The 23,537-nt window shown below is 40.7% G+C and overlaps 1 protein-coding gene across 1 annotated transcript in view; it reads left to right on the top strand.

Annotated features, from left to right (window-relative positions):
- The first annotated feature begins 1,601 nt into the window (after positions 1 to 1,601).
- The window catches only part of LOC126175177 (GTP-binding protein 10 homolog), a 71,491-nt gene continuing 49,555 nt past the window's right edge, over positions 1,602 to 23,537 (top strand). Inside the window, exons 1-3 of the mRNA XM_049921768.1 lie at positions 1,602 to 1,755; positions 15,470 to 15,608; positions 15,847 to 16,011. Coding sequence (XP_049777725.1) covers positions 1,711 to 1,755; positions 15,470 to 15,608; positions 15,847 to 16,011 — 349 coding nt within the window. The 5' untranslated portion in view covers positions 1,602 to 1,710. The remainder of the gene's footprint in view (positions 1,756 to 15,469; positions 15,609 to 15,846; positions 16,012 to 23,537) is intronic.

Consider the following 23,537-nt stretch of genomic DNA (forward strand, 5'->3'; position numbering starts at 1 on the left):
GTGAAAACTTGTTCTGGAAAAAATACTGCAGACTGTGGCTAAGCCATTCTCCACTACATCCTTTCTTCTAGGAGCGTTAGTATATGTGCTATGAAGGGAACTTCTGTGGAGTTTGTTATGTGGGTGGTGAAATACTCGCGAAAGTGAAGCTGTGAGTGTGGGTCGTAAATCGTGTTTGGATTGCTCAATCTGTAGAGTACTTGCCCATGAAAGGCAATGGTCCCTGGTTCTAGTTGTGATCCGACACACACTTTTAATCTGCCAGAATTTTCAATAGAGAAAAAGTCATTCAGACATTTCAAAACTTAAACGATAGTTGCTACCGCAAAATATGCATTGAAACACATCAAATAATGTTTGTGAGGCAAGTATCAAATAACATAAAAAAATTAATTTTCGTTTTCAACAGAGTTGACTTGTTAACCTTTAAAAAAAGTAATTTAATAAAAATCATTTCAAAATTGTATTCTTATTTACGAATTGTATTCTTATTTACGCACAGAGCAGACTTTTTTTGCCCCAGAGGTATTGCAAAATTTAAATCAATTGTGTAGAAGCTGGGAAGAAACAAAATCACAAATCCACTACCATAACAAGAGGGAATGGTGGAAAAATAGATCGGCTACCGATGTTAGCAGACTATGACACGGTTCCAGTCACCAGATTGAACGTTAAAGTTTTTTTTCTGAGATACATGGACGCTGACGTCCCGTTCCGTTCCGTTGACAGCCCGTGTGAATGCTATCATTTGAAATGCATTGTGCAACGTTTTGACTTTCGCTCAAGTGCAAATAGATCTTTATTGGCAAAATACTCAAGAAAGTAAAATCATTCTCTAAATGAGATTTCGTAAAACCACTCATCAAACCCATATTTCGATATTGTACAAGTATGTAGGATGTACCAAGTAGGAATAACTAGGGATATGGAATGCATACAAAAAATAGCAGCAGGAATGGTCAAAGGTTTGTTCGACCTATGGGTGAGCGTCACAGAAATTATGAAAATCGGAACTGGCGGATGCTAAAACTAACGGAAGGCCGAAAACCCTTATAGAGGTCCTCATGCTCATGCAATTATACACAAAAATTGACTGCATAGATCGCACTTTATTTCTTCAAATGTATACCACATTTTCGCAGGTAGTAATTGTCGGATCAAAAAGTTAAACAATCAGTGCATCGTATTAAGCAAAATAGTACATGATCGTACTAATCCGTACGATATACTGATTCTTCAAGTTTTTGATCCGATGATCGCAGTCTGCCAAAAAGAGTTTTTAATAAATGAAATACGATCTAGATAGACTTTTCTTTTATAGGTGCGTAAAAGTAGCTGTATATCCTGCGAAAGCTTACTATTTAGTTTCAAGAACCAGTATTAAGCGAAGAATCTAAGAACACATTACAACCCTCCCCCTCCTCGCGCCAATTACCACTCCTGTAAGGTCCACAAAACTGAGACGCTGATTTCAATAGTGGATGTTTTGCACTGTTATGTCAATTATGACGGACCCAATTTTATGCCATGAACTTCAGCCAACTAGTAATTCAATACTTATCGAAATGTACATAAAATTTCGGGTGCGCCAAGGGAACTCTTTGCTGAAGTCAATGTCAAAGATAATGTACGCGTTGCGATGTAAATAAACAAATCGGCGTGTACCAAAACAAAACAGTGGTAACTGGTTATGATTGAAACGTTAATGTAATGGTAGCTTTCAGTTATGTTCTAGCCGCTGCGTCGAAACATAAGGTACATATTTTAAAAACCTTCCCAAGAGCCTGTGTGGACTCTCAGAAATATTGTAGTAAAATGCGTGAAACATTTATAGCTTCTGGCGTAATCCGCAAATAACGTCAGTATCAAATCAGCTGTAATGCAGTATTTGGAGTATTTCATCAACATGCCTTCGAAGTCCACCAAATGTCAATTTACGAATTATTGTACCTGTTCATTTTGCAACAACCCCGTAACTTACAGTGTGCCAACAGCAGCGCGTTTGTTTACTTACTTACGTTTTATTGGTAGCCATATACAACAGCTCTATTAAGTCGTTTTTGAAAATGCTTCCACAAACTTAACATGTCAACCGAATAACTGAAACCACATTCCATCTCAAAGAGAAAGTCAAACCAGTTGTACATAATAGTCTGCTCCCAAACAGTTGATGCCCTGTATTTTGACAGGAATAATTAATATGTAATGGTCACTTAGCATGAAACACATTGCTGGGGCTTTGCAGTATCAAACAGTTGATCCACTAGACATATTTGTCTTCTATCAAAAGTTATATAACTTAATGCTATGGGTTACAATATTGTTTTTCTAGTATATATGAATGTTATATTGTCCGTCAAATGAATGTGGCATTACATGCTTCTCGATGTACATTGTACTGTTTGCAATATGGTATTTTCTCCTTTTGTTGCACAACTGTGCAAATGTCATTGGATGGCTACAAAAAAATTATTTACATGATGTAAATACTGAATTGAATAGCCTAAAATAATGTAATTTTGATGCTTCAAATCACTTTAATCTATTTTATGATGTAGACACTGGCAGAGTGAAAACGATACGAATAGTGAATCCACAGATAAACTGCATTTATCGTTGTAGACTACTGATTTTTGCACTTTTTAATGGGTCACCCACATCTCTTACTGAACCTCTCCTTTCATTCTCTTTTTTTTTTTTTTTTACCCCCTGTGTAGGCAAGTGTTTCATTCATAGGTATTAGTTTATATATCCTTTTTATCTCTTTATATCTTTCTTTTAATTCATTGTATACTTTCATCTTTTACACTTGTAATTCAGTATTTCTTGTGCTAACGATGACATTGCTGCTGCTCTTCATTTTGTAGAATGTCTTTTTAAATCTTATTTTCTCACATGTTACTCTTTTGGTATCTATCTGTATCAATCCAAGATCACAGTGTTCCTCAAATTAATGATATCCTTTGCTTTTAATCGTGAAGCTAAAAAGTTATTGCACCATGTTACTTATCTTATGTGAGAATGAAAACATCTGTGTTAATTCTTGGTGCAAATTACATTTTAAAACTGCTGTCCAATCTTCCCTCTTTCATGCAAATCTTGTGTTCATGGCAAGAAAGGTTCTTTACTGTCATATGTAGGTCTAAATGCTGATTACCTTAGGCAACTGTTATAAAAGTATCATTTATTGTATAATTTTTCTTCCCATATTAACTCGTAATCTCTGTGTGGGAACTGTTTTCTATTGGCCTAGCTTGAATACAAATAAGAAATGGAACATTTGTAAGATTTACAATTTAAATTTCTTGTCAATAAGTGTATTGACACAAGTGCAACAATGGATGTTCGCAATGATTGCGACTTTTATAATTATTTGTGTATTGTTTCATAACTAATTTTAGTCAAGTTTATCAACTTAAAATGTATCTACTCTTGGAAATTACGTGTTTTCATTATTACATAACTCTCTTTACAGTAATCAGATTTATGTAATATTTTGCAAGAGTACAATTTTAACTTTTTCTCTCATACGTGACAGGCATGAAAATAAATTGTAAGTAGAATATCTGAAGATGAGCCAGGGTGACTTGAAATTGTGTTTTAATGTTATGAAAATATAAACATCATGAAGTGCCTAGTATCACATTCAATTTAGTGTTCATGTAGACAATTTAATAAAATTGAAGAATGTCCACAGATGTATGAGAGTATGGCAAAAGATTTTCATCACACCTGGTTTCCATAGTTAAGCTGATTCGTTACGGGGAGTTTTAGAAGTGGCGCTAAAACTATAGCATTGTCTCTGAATAATGCAGTTATGGTATACATATGAAATGATCCATAGTACACTCCATATTAATATTATTTCATTCTAAGTTTGTTAGAGATAGAATACTAGCCAAGACTGAAAATAAATCCTGAAACTGGATCCATATCTTACATAACATTAAAAACAACCCTGCCGTATAGGTGCCATTCACAGTGGACGTAAATGTCAACTAACATATTTCTAATGTCATGTTTGTCTGACTTTTCCTGCAGTAGCCAATTTATTTTGTGAGGGTGAGGCCAATTTCTGATGCCACCCTTAGGGTGAGTGGTGGAGTGATGGTCCGGTGGTGCACAGTGACAGACTGGTGGTCAAGAGAAATACTCTATTAGACTTCATTTACACATCTCAGCATTGACAATGTGGGGCAGTAAAACCCCCTCTGGCATGACATGCCAGCAGTGGCCAGCACGCAGGAAAGAGATATGTGCATCACCATTCTGTAGTGCTGATGTGCGTCCAAGCAGTGGCTGACAGTCTGCCAGTGGGCCACGGCCCTGACATCAGCAACAAATTTCTTCTTCTTGCTGTCACTGCATTCTGCTGTTGAGCATCTGCACCCTGGCAACTCAGGGCCAGCTCGAGCCCATTGTGGAGATGAGGGAGAACTGCCATGCACAGAACGTAATGTGCTGTCCCCTGGCAGGAACATGGCAGTGGCAGGCATGGAAGCAAGCCAACGGCACTGTGCCGCCAACACAGGAGACTTAGTGCAGGAGGCTTGTGGTGCAACCCTGTGTCAGTCAAGATGACTGCAAGTACCAGTGCCCAGTCACCTTGTTGCCTAGCATGGCTCTGGTGACATGGTGGTGCTGCTGGACTCAGAATGAATCTGCCTCAAAAGTCACAGTTGTTTATACAGCTCCATAGTGCGTTTGTTACACTATTATCCAGTACTTGCTCACATTACTCATTACGTTGTTCATGCCCTGGCGCCCCCCCCCCCCCCCCCCACAAATTAAGCCTTAATGTCACCACTCATGACTGAACTGGCTTGCCCTGTACAAAAGACACTCCTCGCAGCAGATCAACAGTGATGACAGCTTCCCCTAACTGGAATGTTTTAAGTTCCACCACATCTCATTGAAGGTCAGCTATGGCATGATGCTGATTCAGAAAGCCCAACACTAGGATCATACTGTAGCAATAATGCTTACATGAGACACCAGTTCTACACATTGCCTAAACTTGCTTGCCTCCAATTGAATATTCACCATTATGGACCCCAGTGGCCATATATGGTTATCCTATACTCCACGCAAATTATAATGTGGTGGGGCCCATTGTCTCTTACCCACTAAATCTCTCATATTCCCCTATATCCAACAAAAACTTATACTTCTTACCATCTACTACACCCATTATAACACATTCTGCCTCTGCATTCATATTCACTGCATTTGCTTTTATTGGGAATCCATTTTGGCGTTTCTGGTGGACTTTTGAGTTTAACAGGTGCTAATTACCACCCAGACTACCTCTACCATTAGTCCCATGATGCTGAAGCTGTTTCATACCACCCCTATTATTCAGTGGTTGGTGGTGTTGCTCTGCACACATCCCATACACCCACAATTAAAGTGCCCTGTCACAGCATCAGTTCCTTCAAATTCCATTGCTAACCTAAGTGCTGCATGGAGATCCCTAGGTGCACCATTGTGCGCCCTCCCAGACAATCCTACTGCTAACATGTCAGGAAAGCATTGAGTGCCCTCTGCTTGGCTTCCTGCTACCTTGTTTGCCTCATCACTCCAAGTCATTCCATACATATGCACATTAATTTTTTTATCGTGTCCTCAAAATTCTCTATGGCTTCATTCAGCAACTTAGAAATTATACTAAACTGCTCACAGATGAACTGCCCCCTATTCTGCTTCTTATTACTTTGCACCAACCCTTGCCTGAGCTGCTCAAAAAAGTTTGCACCTTGTTCAGTGCCTCCATATGTCATACAAAGGACTTCACTTTCCCAAAAGGTGCAATCTTGTGATTTGCAACAACTGTTTGTCTGACCAACCCCCTATGTCAGCTGATGACAAGAGATCCTCCAAAAGCAATAACACATCCCCAGACATCCTACCAGAAAATGAGGTAACAAGTTTCGCAATTGCTGAATCTGTCCTTAGACACTGCAATTACAACAACCACAGTTCCTCATCCTTTTCTACTAGCTTATTATTCATAAACGTATTCTTTGCTCTTAACTGTGCTACCTGATCAACTAATGATAGCCCAAATTCCTCACCTAGAGCACTTTGTCTCTCTGATTTCACCATAGTATCACCCTTACTCACATTTGCAAATTCAGCAGAAACAACAACAACAACCCAGTGACACAAGAACAGAACAGTCCATAGTTAATAACACTACCATACTTATTTCTTATGTGTTAATCATGAGTGACCTAGACTCCCTGTAATGGCGGGGATACTAAAACCCTTAAACTGGGAGATATCCACTGGCTCCTCTGGTCTCACAAAAGTAACTTTACAGTTATGTTGACTCCTAACTCTCGAACCATGATTGTCAAAAATCAGAAACAGTAGTCTCACTCATCCCACAATGAAGATACCATAAACTGTGGTTTGTATGTCGTGCTGCAGGGAGTGGTACACCTCCTCTGTCCACAGGCAATGACATCAGCACTTCTGATGCCAATCCATATGGGTGAGACCAATTTCTGATGCCACTCAACAGGGTGAGCAGTACAGATGGGCTGGTGGTGCCCAGTGACACATTGGTGGAAATACGAGGGTTATTCCACAAGTAAGGTCCGATTCGCCGTAACTATTGAAATTTGGCGCCAATGACAAAACACGCATGCGCGCCGACTCCCGGCAAGCCTTGCGCGTCAAACGCCGCCATTCGCTTTGTTACTGTTGCTGAGTGTAGTTCACAGTGTCACTTTACAATGTTTAAGACAATTGATCAGCCCGTCGATTGTGAAGTAAGGGCAGTGATACGGTTTTTGTCTGCAAGAAACAATTCAGCGGCGGAAATCCATCGGCAGATTACTGAAGTGTACGGTCCTAACATAATGACCGACAGTAAAGTGCGCAAGTGGGTGCGAGCTTTTAATGAAGGACGGGATAATGTGCACGATGAACCACGGTGTGGCCGACCATCAGTGATTTCAGACGATTTGGTCAATGCGGTTGACAAAAAAATTCGTGAAGATCGCCGATTCACTATTACAGATGTAGACATGCATTTTCCGAATGTGAGTAGAACAACTTTGTACAGAATTGTGTCTGAACATTTGAAGTTTCACAAATTGTGTGCCCGTTGGGTTCCCAGGCTGCTTACTGAGCCCCAACGAATGAAAAGAATGGCTTTTGCTCTTGATTTTTTGGAGCGATATCATAAGGAAGGTGACAGTCTTTTAGACAATGTTGTCACAGGGGATGAGACATGGGTTTCTCACATCACTCCAGAGTCTAAACGTCAGTCAATGCAATGGCGTCACACGTCATCGCCAGTCAAGGTCAAGGCAAAGCAGACAATCTCAACACGTAAGGTTATGGCGACTGTGTTCTGGGATAGACGTGGAGTATTGTTAGTCGACTTTATGGAGAGAGGAACAACGATTAATAAAGCCGCCTACTGCGCTACCCTGACTAAACTTCGACGTGCAATCCAGAATAAGCGACGTGGTCTTTTGTCGTCTGGAATCTTGTTGTTGCATGACAATGCCAGACCCCACACTGCAAATGAAACGCAAGCTCTGATCAAGAAATTTGGATGGGAACAGATGGACCATCCTCCTTACAGTCCGGACCTGGCGCCAAGTGATTTCCACCTGTTCCGTTACTTAAAGGAGTTTCTCGGCGGCAAGCGCTTCGACACAGATGATGAAGTGAAAGAAGCAGTTAAGGACTGGTTATCGTCACAGGCGGCCGATTTCTATAACATGGGCATTCAAAAGCTTGTTGAACGATGTGACAAATGTTTAAATAAGTATGGAAGTTATGTAGAAAAATAGATAAAGATGTAAGGAATGTAAATAAAACAATTTTTTTGAAAAAACATTTTAGTTTTGATTTTTTTTTTTTATAACCGGACCTTACTTTTGGAATAACCCTCGTACTTTATTAGACTTCAATTGCAAATCTTGTCATTGATATTGTGAAGCAGACATGTCCCACTCCAGCACGGCAGGCTGGCAATAGCTAACAGGTGACTAGCTTCTGTCCTGGTGGAGAAGTACATGTGTCAAAGCCCTGTGATGCTGACATCAAGCCGAATAGTGGCAGGCAGTTTGCCAGTGGGCCAAGGCCCTGACATCAGTGGCTTGTTTCTTCTTCTTCTTACTGCCTGCCACTCCATTCTGCTATTGAGCAGCTGAACCTGGTTAACTCAGGCCTGGCTCATGTCCACTATGGAGACATGAGAAGACTGCCTTGCATAGGACACAACCTGCTGCCCCCGGGCAGAAGTCTCCCATGGAGGAGACTTAGTGCAGAAAGTGGCTGACCTGACCCCATTTGAACCCATAGCTGCAGCTGCTGGTATGCAGGCATCTCGTTGTCTAACATGGCCCTGGTGTTGTTGTTGTGGTGGTGGTGGTGCTGCTGCTGGACTCTGAATGAATCTGCCTCAAATTTCACAGCCATTTATTTACTGCTCCAGTTACTTGCCCTGGTGTGGTGACACCAACCTGCCCACTCTGGCCATTACCACAGTGTGGTGTAGGTTTTGGAGCATGGCTAGCCCACTTTGCAATCCTTGTGTGTACTTGTTGTTATAACCTACACTATGTGATCAAAATTATCTGGACACCTGGCTGAAAATTACTTACAAGTTCGTGGCACCCTCCACCGGTAATCCTGGAATTCAGTATGGTGTTGGTCCACCCTTAACCTTGATGACAGCTTCCACTTTCGTAGGCATACATTCAATCAGGTGCTGGAAGGTATCTTGGGGAATGGCAGCCCATTCTTCACAGAGTGATGCATTGATGAGAAGTATTGATGTCAGTCAGTGAGCCTGGCACGAATTCGGGATTCCGAAACATCCCAAAGGTGTTCTATAGGATTCAGGTCAGGACTCTGTGCAGGCCAGTCCATTACAGGGATATTATTGTCATGTAACCACTCCACCACAGGCCGTGCATTATGAACAGGTGCTTGACGTGTTGGGGCAATCACCATCCCCAAATTGCTCTTCAATAATGGGAAGCAAGAAAGTGCTTAAAACATCCATGTAGGCCCATATTGTGATAGTGCCATGCAAACAAGGTGAGCAAGCCCCATCCATGAAAAACACGACCACACCATAACAGCACTGTCTCTGAATTTTATTGCAGGCACTACACATGCTGGCAGATGACATTCACTGGCCATTTGCCATACCCACACCCTGCCATCGGATTGCCACGTTGTGTAGTGTGATTCGTCAATCCACACGTTTTCCTACTGTTCAATCGTCCAATATTTACACTCCTTACACCAAGTGAGGCATCATTTGGCATTTACTGGCTTGATGTGTGGCTTATGAACACCCACTCGATCATGAACTCCAAGTTTTCTCACCTCCCGCCTAACTGTCATTGCACTTGCAGTGGATCCTGATGCAGTTTGGAATTCCTGTGTGATGGTTTGGATAGATGTCTGCCTATTACACATTATGACCCTCTTCAACTGTCGGCGGTCTCTGTCAGTTAACAGACGGAGTCAACCTGTACGCTTTTGTGCTGTACAAGTCCCTTCACATTTCCACTTCACTATCACATCTGAAACAGTTTACCTAGGAATGTTTAGGAGTGTGGAAATCTCGCGTACAGTCATATGACACAAGCGACACCCAATCACCTGATCATGTTCAATGTCCGTGAGGTCCGCAGAGCACCCCATTCTGCTCTCCCAAAATGTCTAATAACTACTGGGGTCGGTGATATGGAATACCTGGCAGCAGGTAGCAGAAAAATGCACCTAATAAGAAAAATGTATGTTTTTGGGGTGTTCGTATACTTTTGATCTCATAGTGTATATGTTGTCAAACTGCATCCATTGGTAACTAATGCAATGCTTCACTGCTTCTTTCTTATAAATTCCTACAAGTTTCACTTAAAAACAGTTAGCAACACTGCACTATGCTGTTAACTGTATAACACTTTGTACATCTTACATATTGTAGGTCCAGACTGTTTCAAACTTGTCTATTTATTTATTAATTTGTCTTATTTATTTATTTGTCGTTTGACCATTCAACACAACAGTATAGGACATGTCAGATATATTACAGAAATAGTATATATACCTAAAAACAAAGATGATGTGACTTACCAAATGAAAGTGCTGGCAGGTCGACAGACACACAAATGAACACAAACATACACACAAAATTCAAGCTTTCGCAACAAACTGTTGCCTCATCAGGAAAGAGGGAAGGAGAGGGAAAGTATATAAAACATTTACAAAGTTGGATAGGATTATGTGAGTACAGGACAGAAAAGTGACAATGGCCTTATCAGGGGAACAGTCCTGGCATTCACCTTAGCAGCTATGGAAAACTCAAGTCAGGATTGCCAAATGAGGTGTGAATCCCATTCCTCACGAGTACGAGGCCAGAGCATTAACATTGCTTTAAGAACTCGGTTTATGATTTGGAAAAAAAATCACATGTGCGTTGCCCATAAAGAGCTTATATCTTGCACAAGAATTATAATCAGTGACATAAACAGTGTTACATTAATCTTCAGAAAAGACTAAACATATGAAACATTATATTACACTTCTGAAAAAAATAAATACACAAACACCCGCCAATACTGAATCCATCAACTACTTTTCCAACTAGTTCTCTTCTCTAAAGAGGTGAATTGCACTGCATCTGGAACAGAGAAAACAAGAAACCAACAGCTGAAACATTATTGTGCAAAGATACACACACAGCATAAATTGTACATACGTTAACAGGTTAAAAAGTACTCAACAATAGACAAGGGTTTATTATTTCTGTAAGCTAGCATATTTACTTACACTGTAAAAACACTTCTCAACAAGAAATGTTTTTTTGCCCTGCCTGCTCAAATCTGTTTCCTTCTCCAAACTTTTTGTGTATGTTGGCAGTGCATTATAAAAAAATGACACCCAAGTGGCACACATGTTTTTGAGTATGAGCTGATCTTGCTCACTGTACGTGGAAGGACCCACAGTTGTAAGTGTTATAACTATGGTAATCACTATTAGTTTTCAAACCTCCAAGTTTAGCCCAAGTCATCAACACACATGTGAATATGTAAATGAGTGTACTGTGAGCACAGACATCTTTTCAAATGCATGCTTGCAGTGAGCAGTTATCTACCTATGTTGCAAGATTTGAATAGCATTTTTTTGCAATGTAAAAATTTCATTTAACCAACTATTAGTTTTACACCAAAAGCCTATTCCATAATCTGCAATGGACTGGAAGTGACCAAAAGTAACCATTCTAGCACCTTATGAGGATACTTTTGAAATGATTCGCAGATCAAAACATGCCAAACTTAAGGAGTTTTCTTATGTTGTATTTCCAGTTTACGTCTTTATCACCATACTTTCCTAAAAGTTTTTGGACATCATACTCTTGCTGACTCATCTCCACTCATTATCAGTTGGAGATCTTGGTTTTTATTCATTTTTCCAAATTGAAGGTAACTTGCTTTCTTCACTTTAAGAGCCAACCAGTTAAAATTGAACTATGAACGCATGGACTCGATGACTTGATCCGTTGTTGTAGACAGAGATTCCTCAAAATTGGTCACTGTTACATGAGTGTCATCTGCAAACAACATAAGGCCTGTAAGACATTTATATAACTAAGGAACAGAAGGCGGCCTATATCATTACTGTGCATGCCCTCTTGCTTTTTGTTTGATATTTGAACCATGTTTGGTAGAGTGGTGTTCAGGTAACTTGAGAGGTGGTGGGGAGATACAAAGTATCAAAAGGGAGTGTGCCTTTGTGATGGGTCATCATTATGCAGTGTGCATCTCTCATCAGCATTTAGGTAGCATGTTGAAAATTTGCTGTTGATTTTCGTGATTTTGGGAAGATTTAACAGCTTCTCAAGGCAGTGAAAATCCGTAACCCACATATATTTTGTTGGAAATAAGGAAATGAAAAGAAGTCATTAGGTGATATATCAAGTTAATGTGAGGAGTAAGACATAAATTTTATGTTTCTCCAATCAATTGTTTCACATACTATATGACAGCTGGCTTTGTTGTGCTGAAGAATGATATGTATTATTAGTTGTTTTTCCTGATTTGAGGATGACTTATTTCCACCAGATTGTTGTGTACCATTCAGCATTAAATGTATTTTGATCCTCATGACAAGTCTAGTTTAACAAAACAAACAAGCAATTACTTTCTTGGAAGTACTTTGTGAAGAAACCACTTTTGTTGGTTTCGATTTGTCTTGGTACACCCAAAAAGTTTTTTGCTGCCTGATTTGCAATTCATGGGAATATACCAAGTTTCCTCTCCTGTTAAGAGTATTCTATGTGGATTATGCATTCTCTTACACCAAATGATTTGTGGTCATCAGAATGGCTGAGGTTGCCTCTATGTTATGTGCTGATCCTCTTGAATCATGGTGCACGCAGTGTCAATGCTTCTTGGAACAATGCCCAATTTTATTCACCTTCATGAAATTTGTTGCTGATGGAAGTAATGCCAAGAGATATTTCTATATAAATCAATTGTATAGTTTTTTTCTGAAGGTGTTTGTTTGCCAAAAGTTGAATAAAGTCATTTGAGGTATTATTAAGAGAATTGAGCCTTTATGAAAATCCTAAAAAAAAATAACCTAACAGAAACCTTCATGTTAAATTTGCAGTTTTACAATACTGTTTCTTTAAACACTCACTGTATACAAACTACTCACTATTTTCTGAAGTGACATCGTTTTAACAGTACCCTCATATAAGATGTCTATGTCTCATCACCCGTAACACTGTGAGACAACATATCTTCCCCAGCTTGCCAATAGCAACCCACAAAATTATCATACATATTGACAGTATTTGTTCTCTATGTTGTTCGATAAACATTTTCAGTACCACTTCCCACACTGTTTGCACCGTCCAAGCTATTCCACGACAGTCACATAAATAGTGGTGCAGACATTACTAGGAAATTAATCAGCCAGAGTGCCAGTTGTCAATCGTTGATCAGATTATGGTTTTTATTTAATTGGATAGATAAAAAATCTACTCGCCAAGTGGCGAAGTAGCTGATTAACACATTCCAGACCAGAATAACACTGAGTCAGCAGTGCTGTGCTCTGAAGCTGTTTTGTGGAGGGAACAACAGTACCATGATTGGATGTGATGGCCTGGGAAATCTGCTAGGCTGGTGGGGTAATTACAAGCATTGACGGCTGAGGCGAGAATTGTCGTATGTTACTGTAAAGAGTCTGGATCAGAACAAATACGTTTGCCTTGGATGCCAAGGCTGTATGGAGGGAACGTTTGACATGGAAAGGATGGCAATTGTCAAAATGTAAGTACTGTTGTTTGTTGGTAGGTTTAATGTGGACGAAAATGTGGAGCTGGCCTTCAGTGAGGACGTGATCAACATCAAGGAAAATTACATGGGATTTGGAGTAGAACCATGTGAAATTTAATTGGTAGAAGATAATCAGAGATTCCAGGAATTTTAGCAGGTCAGCCTCTCCATGACTCTATATGGTAAAGATGTCATTAGTGTATCTAAACCAAACCAGGCGCTGAAGACTTATGGATCCCAGGAAAGCCCCCTCCAAGTGACCCATGGAAGGTCATCATAGGAAGGAGCCATCCTGGTTCACATGGCCGTACTCCTGATCTGTTTGTATGACTGCCTCTCAAAGGTGAAAGTTGATTAATGTGAGTAGGAAGGATGTCTTAGATTTGGAATCAGGTGGGTGCTGACTGAGAAAATTTTCAGCAGCAGACAGACGATGTATGTGGGAAATGTTGGTATAGATGGAGGTGGCGTCGGAGGTGACAAGCAATGTGTGTGGTGGGAGTGAGATGGTCGCAGATTTCAGATGGTCTAGGAAAAGGAATCTCTGACTACCTTCTCCCAATTAAATTTCACATGGTCCTATTCCGAATCCCATGCCACTTTCCTTGATGTTGATCTCATCCTCACCGAAGGCCATCTACACACTTCTGTCCACATTAAACCTACCAACAAACAACAGTACTTACATTTTGACAGTTGCCATCCTTTCCATGTCAAACGGTCCCTCCCGTACAGCCTTGGTATCCGAGGCAAACATATTTGTTCGGATGCAGACTCTTTACAGTAATACACGACAGTTCTCGCCTCAGCCGTCAATGCTTGTAACTACCCCACCTGCCTAGCAGATTTCCCAGGCTATCACATCCAATCCTGGTACTGTTGTTCTCTCCACAAAACAACTTCGAAGCGCAGCACTGACTCAGTATTATCCTGGGCTGGAATACGTTAATTAGCTATTCAGCCTCTTGGTGGGTAGATTTTTTTTACCTATCCAATTAAATAATTTTGTCAATAATTGATTGTTTTCATTTTTAGATTATAGTTTCAGTGCACTTGTATGATTTCATTGATCTGGATATTCAGCCCACCTCTCCACTCTTCATCATCCACATTTGTACTACAATTTCTTATGTCTCCACATCCTTGTTTAATCTTTCCTTCACTAATTTTGGCAGGCTCATAAACCAGGCCCCATTCTCAATGAATCTGAGCAGCTGTAGATCCTTTTGCACACATAAACCAAATTGCTGTGTGCACATCACAACTGGTGGGGAGCATCAGTTTTTCGAAACCATTGTTGTTTGCTCCCCCCCCCCCCCCCCCCCAACACAATTAAACAACTACTGAATCAAAACATTTACTTCCATGGCTTCAAAAATAATTAATAGATGGTGCAGCATTTGTACAAATTTATTTTGATGTGGAAACATTTAAATGTGAACAAAGAGCCTTTACCTTTCGAAATACACCCTCATATTTAAGCTGAGCACAATGCAAAACACCATTGTAGCATCCTATAGCACATATTCTGTACATTAATAGGGGCAGTCAGGTTGAAAAAAGCATATCATTCTTTCAGAAGAAAACTGTAGTGACAACATAAATGAATCTGTGAACTTTGGGAAAATTGAGAAGTTTCTCTAACTGTGGTGACTTTCATACAGATCCATATCACACTGCTGTAAAAACTAAACAACGGAGAAATTATTTTTGAAAGGCCATTCATTCATACCTGCAGGTTTTTGAAAAGCCTTTCATAGAGTTGCACATCTACTCCTTTCCAAAATGATAAATTTATTTTAAGTATCTAATTTTCAAACTGTTTTACATAAAATTGGCTCCAATCTTGTGCCTTCTAAAACTGGATGTATGTATGTTAATCATGAAAGCTATAAACCTACCACCAGCAAGCATTCTGCTGAAAGTTTCCTTCTACAATTTTCAGTACTAGCCATAAGCAAGTCCTGTTGAGGTTGCAAAACAAGATAGATAGTAAAATAAATACCATTATTGTCCTTCCCTTCTTGTGAAATGATAGAATCTGATGCCTTTGTCAGTAACCTATCTGAAAATAGCTATTAAAGACAAATTTCCTATTTGTGATCAGCATATGGCACTAATAACTATTTTGGAAATTTCTGTTACAGGCAACAAGAAAATTCTTGCGTGGTAAATTTATCGATTCATTGAGAATTCATGTCAAAGGTGGCTCTGGTGGTAACGGTCTTCCAAAATATGGTGGTGTTGGTGGCAAAGGAGGAGATGTCTATGCTGTAGCAAAGGAAGGTACTTATATTTTTGATACTACAATGCGGGAATAAGAGCTATACTCATGTAGTGAGTGCAATCAGTTGTATATTTCATGTTCCAACCACATGGATGTATGTGGTTTTTGACAAGACTTTAGAAGTACATTAAAATAGCATCTCAGAAAGAGAAAAAAGACTATTTAAAATGTTTAGGGTGAGTTTATAAAAATAGTTAAGGTAAATATTGCAATATTAAAATAATTTGTATTTTGTAGGAATAACCTTGAAAGATGTACAGAAAAAGTTCCCAACAAAGCGCATTTCTGCAGCTTCAGGAGGAAATAGTCTGCGTACCAGTATTCTTGGGAAGCCAGGTGAAGATAAGGTTATAGAAGTCCCAACTGGTATTACAGTTATCGATGAACACAAAAGAACCCTAGGTATGTTTTACTTTTTTATACATATGTGAAATTTGAGCCATTTATAGAAAAACGTTGAAATAAATCTTGTTATAAGGAATGTTAAATTGTTACAGTTATTCCTTACACATCATAAAAAGATGATGTTGTACTGGCCTTTAGCTAAACCTGTGGTTTATCATCAGCAAATAGAGACAATGCCAAAAACTGAATATGTGTTTCAGGTCGTTCACTTATTTTTCGGCGAGTCATACAGAATACAAAAAAAGGAGATGGAAAAAGGCTTAATGTACTCATCATCATTGTGAATTTTAAGAAAGACATTCCTCTTTTTGGTCTGATTACTGAACACTTGTTGCCTTCAGTTGTTGTTGTTTGATTATCACCCTGATCATTGTGGAAACTGGTTTTATTAAATAAACTGGAGCTATATTTTGCATCATAAGTAAGAGAGGCAGTTTTGGGTGGGAGGTTGAGGATATAATATAAATTATATGAAAGAAGCTATTAAAAAGCAGATATCAACACAGCTGCCAGCACATGATGGGATGGTATTCACCAGTAAACCTCTGCTGGAGAAGAGGAGGGGGGAGTAACTGCGGAGTTCTCTCTTAGTGAGAATAGAGTAATGTAGGTTCAGGGGAGGGGGGGGGGGAAGGAGACGATAAATGACAGAGACAGATTAGATACATAGAGTGATAAAAGAGCAGTATAGGAGATCTAGAAGTTACCACCTTGGCTTCTTAAGAGGCCTTGAGTTGTGTTAGACATGACAATAAACCTGGAACTCCTAGTGTTGCTTTTAAAACATTTTTCAGCAATATTGTACCCAAGTACAATACTTTATTACAGTGAAGAGTGATGAATGTAAATAGTGAAGTTCTCTTGGTTACTCAGTCATTTTCCTTGATCATATTTTTAGGATTCGCATATCAGATGAATTTCCAGTCTCCAGTGCAAAACTGTTTTTGTTCCTGAAGGCACTGGGACATATGATGCAAATGTAAGACAGGAGGAAGAATTTTCTCATCTGCTCCAATTTCTTTAGTGTCCTCTAAGTAATTTCTCACATGTATTCAGCAGAAAAAAGTGATTCGGATGATGTAGACCTCCTGTATTGGACTGATGGAACAGGGCATGTTGAAATCCGTAGAAATAAGGAAGCTGATATGGCATCCAAGGAAGCCCGTCAACTACACACTGCAGTAAAATATGAAATCTCCCAGCATGCTGCTTCCATGCTGTTGAGTCTTAAGCCATTGGCAGGAAGAATGGCTAGAAGTGATGGCAAAAGAAGCTGCCACAAGTGAAAGCCGCTGTCCAGCCATGGCAATACTCCTTCACGTAATAGAGACAGAATGAGTCACACTGACTTGTCTTCCTGCAGATCACTTCTTCTAACCCAGTGTTCTCTATTCCAAGGAGAGAACCTCAGCTGTATGTAGAGCTCATGATGGAGTGCACATTTCAGTACACCACATTTTAAGTTATTTAATTAGATAAATAAAAAAATTTACTCCCCAAGCGGCAGCAGAACACACACATAAAAGACGGCTGTAATTGACAAGTTTTTGGTGCCTATGGCTCCTTCTTCAGGCATAAGGATTGAAGGGGAAGGAAGAGGGGTGAAGGAAAAGGACTGGAGAGTTCTAGGAAAAGGGGTAGATTTCAGAAAGTCACCCAGCACCGCACATCAGGAAAGACTTACTGTATGGGATGAGAAGTGTTTTATATTCTTATCAGACGGCAGCAGTAAATTTAAGTAAGGACATGAAAAATGACATATGACAAGTATTCAATGTGTGTGTGTGTGTGTGTGTGTGTGTGTGTATGTGTGTGTTTGTGTGTGTGTGTTCGCGCGCGCGCGCGGGCGTGCGTGCACGCGCTCATGTTTGTGTGTGTGCACATGTCTCACGTAAGAAGTGTTAGAGAGAAAAATATTTGTAATCTTTTTTAGTCATGGATTCTAAAGACCTAGTTGTTAAGCAACCCAAATAATTCTATCATCATTATCCTGCCTGTGGTAAGAGAAAATAAGGGGTTACAACTCTCTCTCTCTCTCTCTCCCTCCCTCTCTCTCTCTCTCTCTCTCTCTCTCTCTATATATATATATATATATATATATATATATATATATATATATATATATATATATATATATATAATAGAGGGAAACATTCCATGTGGGGAAAAATATATCTAAAAAGAAAGATGATGAGACTTACCAAACAAAAGCGCTGGCAGGTCGATAGACACACAAACATACACACAAAATTCTAGCTTTCGCAACCAACGGTTGCCTCGTCAGGAAAGAGAGAAGGAGAGAGAAAGACAAAAGGATTTTGGTTTTAAGGGAGAGGGTAAGGAGTCATTCCAATCCCGGGAGCGGAAAGACTTACCTTAGGGGGAAAAAAGGACAGGTATACACTCGCGCACAAACACACACATATCCATCCGCATATACACAGACACAAGCAGACATTTCATATATATATATATATATATATATATATATATATATATATATATATATATATATATATATACACTCCTGGAAATTGAAATAAGAACACCGTGAATTCATTGTCCCAGGAAGGGGAAACTTTATTGACACATTCCTGTGGTCAGATACATCACATGATCACACTGACAGAACCACAGGCACATAGACACAGGCAACAGAGCATGCACAATGTCGGCACTAGTACAGTGTATATCCACCTTTCGCAGCAATGCAGGCTGCTATTCTCCCATGGAGACGATTGTAGAGATGCTGGATGTAGTCCTGTGGAACGGCTTGCCATGCCATTTCCACCTGGCGCCTCAGTTGGACCAGCGTTCGTGCTGGACGTGCAGACCGCGTGAGACGACGCTTCATCCAGTCCCAAACATGCTCAATGGGGGACAGACCCGGAGATCTTGCTGGCCAGGGTAGTTGACTTACACCTTCTAGAGCACGTTGGGTGGCACGGGATACATGCGGACGTGCATTGTCCTGTTGGAACAGCAAGTTCCCTTGCCGGTCTAGGAATGGTAGAACGATGGGTTCGATGACGGTTTGGATGTACCGTGCACTATTCAGTGTCCCCTCGACGATCACCAGTGGTGTACGGCCAGTGTAGGAGATCGCTCCCCACACCATGATGCCGGGTGTTGGCCCTGTGTGCCTTGGTCGTATGCAGTCCTGATTGTGGCGCTCACCTGCACGGCGCCAAACACGCATACGACCATCATTGGCACCAAGGCAGAAGCGACTCTCATCGCTGAAGACAACACGTCTCCATTCGTCCCTCCATTCACGCCTGTCGCGACACCACTGGAGGCGGGCTGCACGATGTTGGGGCGTGAGCGGAAGACGGCCTAACGGTGTGCGGGACCGTAGCCCAGCTTCATGGAGACGGTTGCGAATGGTCCTCGCCGATACCCCAGGAGCAACAGTGTCCCTAATTTGCTGGGAAGTGGCGGTGCGGTCCCCTACGGCACTGCGTAGGATCCTACGGTCTTGGCGTGCATCCGTGCGTCGCTGCGATCCGGTCCCAGGTCGACGGGCACATGCACCTTCCGCCGACCACTGGCGACAACATCGATGTACTGTGGAGACCTCACGCCCCACGTGTTCAGCAATTCGGCGGTACGTCCACCCGGCCTCCCGCATGCCCACTATACGCCCTCGCTCAAAGTCCGTCAACTGCACATACGGTTCACGTCCACGCTGTCGCGGCATGCTACCAGTGTTAAAGACTGCGATGGAGCTCCGTATGCCACGGCAAACTGGCTGACACTGACTGCGGCGGCGCACAAATGCTGCGCATCTAGCGCCATTCGACGGCCAACACCGCGGTTCCTGGTGTGTCCGCTGTGCCGTGCGTGTGATCATTGCTTGTACAGCCCTCTCGCAGTGTCCGGAGCAAGTATGGTGGGTCTGACACACCGGTGTCAATGTGTTCTTTTTTCCATTTCCAGGAGTGTGTGTGTATATATATATATATATATATATATATATATATATATATATAAAGAAAGATGATGAGACTTACCAAACAAAAGCGCTGGCAGGTCGATAGACACACAAACAAACACAAACATCCTTCCCTCTTTCCTGACGAGGCAACCGTTGGTTGCGAAAGCTAGAATTTTGTGTGTATGTTTGTGTGTCTATCGACCTGCCAGCGCTTTTGTTTGGTAAGTCTCATCATCTTTCTTTTTATATATATATATATATATATATATATATATATATATATATATATATAATAGAGGGAAACATTCCACGCGGGAAAAATATATTTAAAAAGAAAGATGATGAGACTTACCAAACAAAAGCGCTGGCAGGTCGATAGACACACAAACAAACACAAACATACACAGACATATCCATCCACACCTGTGTAGGTGTGGATGGATATGTGTGTGTGTGCGAGTGTATACCTGTCCTTTTTTCCCCCTAAGGTAAGTCTTTCCGCTCCCGGGATTGGAATGACTCCTTACCCTCTCCCTTAAAACCCATATCCTTTTGTCTTTCCTTCTCCTTCCCTCTTTCCTGACGAGGCAACCGTTGGTTGCGAAAGCTTGGATTTTGTGTGTATGTTTGTGTTTGTTTGTGTGTCTGTCGACCTGCCAGCACTTTCATTTGGTAAGTCACATCATCTTTGTTTTTATATATATATATATATATATATATATATATATATATATATATATATATATATATATATGTGTGTGTGTGTGGGGGGGGGGGGGAGGGGGGGGGCTAACTTTCATTAACATGGGGTGGAGGGTTCAGGGTTCACAGTTCACTTTGACAGTCATATGGCTATAATTAGGGAACTGCCCACAGACGTAGAACTTTATCTAACTGAAGACAGGCTACTTTCATTTGGTAAGTCACATCATCTTTGTTTTTAGATATATTTTTTCCTTCGTGGAATGTTTCCTTCCTTTATAACCATATATATATATATATCTGTGTGTGTGTGTGTGTGTGTGTGTGTTTGTGTGTGTTGGGGGGAGGGGGGGGGCTAACTTTCATTAACATGGGGTGGAGGGTTCAGGGTTCACAGTTCACTTTGACAGTCATATGGCTATAATTAGGGAACTGCCCACAGACGTAGAACTTTATCTAACTGAAGACAGACTACTTTGTGTCTGTCAAATTCTGAGTTATGTCCTGCTGGCAAGCAGGAACAGTATGTGGATATTTGGATATGTAGTAGTTGAATTATAATAAATTTGGTGGTTATAACCACTTTGAAATAGCCCCCAGCACTGTACATATTTGCAATCCTTTTTTCAATCCTGGTATGAGGTCCTAAAATCGCTACCAATGGCTTGTAATTGGTGATTTAGTGGAATTTAGTACTATATGGTCCACATGAATATTTCTTATCGCAATTACCGTTTTCAGTCATTGCAGAGGCACTCGTCTGGATGGTTGACTGATCTGACCTTGTAGCATTAGCCAGCTGACTGATCTGGCCTTGTAACATTAGGCAACATGGCCTTGCTATGTTGGTACTGTGAACAACTGAGAGCAACGGGAAATTACAGCTGTTATATTTCCCAATGATGTGCCCCTTTATTGTGTGGCTTAATGATGACAGAATCTTCCTGGGTAAAATACTCTGGAGGAAAAATAGTCTCCTACTTGGATCTCCAGATGGGGGCTACTCATGAAGATATTGTCATTAGGGTAAACAAAACATGTTCTGTGAATCAGAGCAGGGAATGTTAGATCCCTTAATCAGGGCAGGTAGTTTAGAGAATTTAAAATGGGAAAGGGATAGGTCCCAGTTGGACACGGTGGGAATTAGTAAAGACCTGTTGCAGGAAGAACAGGACTTCTAATAAGATCACTGTAGTGTCACCAACCCAAAATCAAATAGAGGTACCTACACCTACATCTACATCTATACTCTGCAAATCACCATGAGGTGCATGGCAGTGAGTACATTCCATTGTACCCATTTTCTTCCCATTCGAGTCATGCATGGAGTGTGGCAATAATGATCGTTTGAATGCCTCTGTGCTTGCCGTAATTATTCTGATCTTATCCTCACGACCCCGTGTGAGTGATACGTAGGGGATTGCAGTATGCTCCTAGAGTCATCACTTAAAGTCGGTTCTTGAAACTTTGTTAACAGACTTTCTTGGGATGGTTTAGGACTATATTCAAGAATCTGCCAGTTCAGTTCCTTCAGTGTCTCTGTGACACTCTCCTAAGGATCAAACAAACCTGTGACCATTCATGCTGCCCTTCTCTGTATACATTCAATAACCCTGTTAGTCCTATTTGGTATGGGTCCTACACACTTGAGCAATATTCTAGTACCAGTTGCACAAGAAATTTGTTAAGCAATCTGCTTAGTAGACTGATTACACTTCCCCAGTATTCTACCATTAAACCAGAGACTACCCACCTGCTTTACCCACAACTGCACCTGTGTGATCAATCCATTTCATATCCATACAAAGTGTGACACCCAGGTATTTGTATGAGTTGGCCAATTCCAACAGTGTCCCATTGGTATTATAGTCATTGGATGCCACATTTTTTTCCTTTAGTAAAATGCACAATTTTACATTTCTGAACATTTAAAGCTAGCAGGATTACATCTAATAATGGATGCAAAAACGGGGCTGTGGATGAATTGCTATAAACAGCATAGTGAACGTATTGTCATACACAGGGTAAGATACAAACCAAACATCCATTAATACAAGTCTGTATTCCTACTAGCTCCTCAGTTATTGAAGAGAATAAAAGTGTGTATAGTGAGATAAAAGAAATTATTCAGATAATTAAGGCAGGCTACATTTAATTCTTCTCCCAATGATCCATACACCTTGCCGTTGGGGGGGAAGCTTGCGTGCCTCAGAGATACAGATAACCATACCGTAGGTGCAACCACAATGGAGGGGTATCTGTTGAGAGGCCAGACAAACATGTGGTTCCTGAAGTGGGGCAGCAGCCTTTTCAGTAGTTGCAGGGGCAACAGTTTGGATGATTGACTGATCTGGCCTTGTAACACCAACCAAAATGGCCTTGCTGTGCTGGTACTGCGAACAGATGAAAGAAAGGGGAAACTACAGCCGTAATTTTTCCCTAGGGCATGCAACTTTACTTTATGGTTAAATTATGATGGCGTCCTCTTGGGTAAAATATTCCAGAGGTAAAATAGTCCCCCATTTAGATATCCGGGCAGGGACTACTCAGGAGGGCGCCGTTATCAGGAGAAAGAAAACTGGCGTTCTACGGATCAGAGTGTGGAATATCAGATCCCTTAATCGGGCAGGTAGGTTAGAAAAATTGAAAAGGGTAATGGATAGGTTAACGTTAGATATAGCGAGAATTAGTGGAGTTCGGTGGCAGGAGGAACAAGACTTCTGGTCAGGTGAATACAGGGTTATAAATACAAAATCAAGTAAGGGTAATGCAGGAGTAGGTTTAATAATGAATAAAAAAAATAGGAGTGTGGGTAAGCTACTATGAACAGCATAGTGAACACATTATCATAGCCAAGATAGACAAAAAGCCCACACCTACCACA

The sequence above is a fragment of the Schistocerca cancellata genome, chromosome 3 (genome assembly GCF_023864275.1).
Source record: "Schistocerca cancellata isolate TAMUIC-IGC-003103 chromosome 3, iqSchCanc2.1, whole genome shotgun sequence".
In the NCBI taxonomy this organism is placed as follows: Eukaryota; Metazoa; Arthropoda; class Insecta; order Orthoptera; family Acrididae; genus Schistocerca; species Schistocerca cancellata.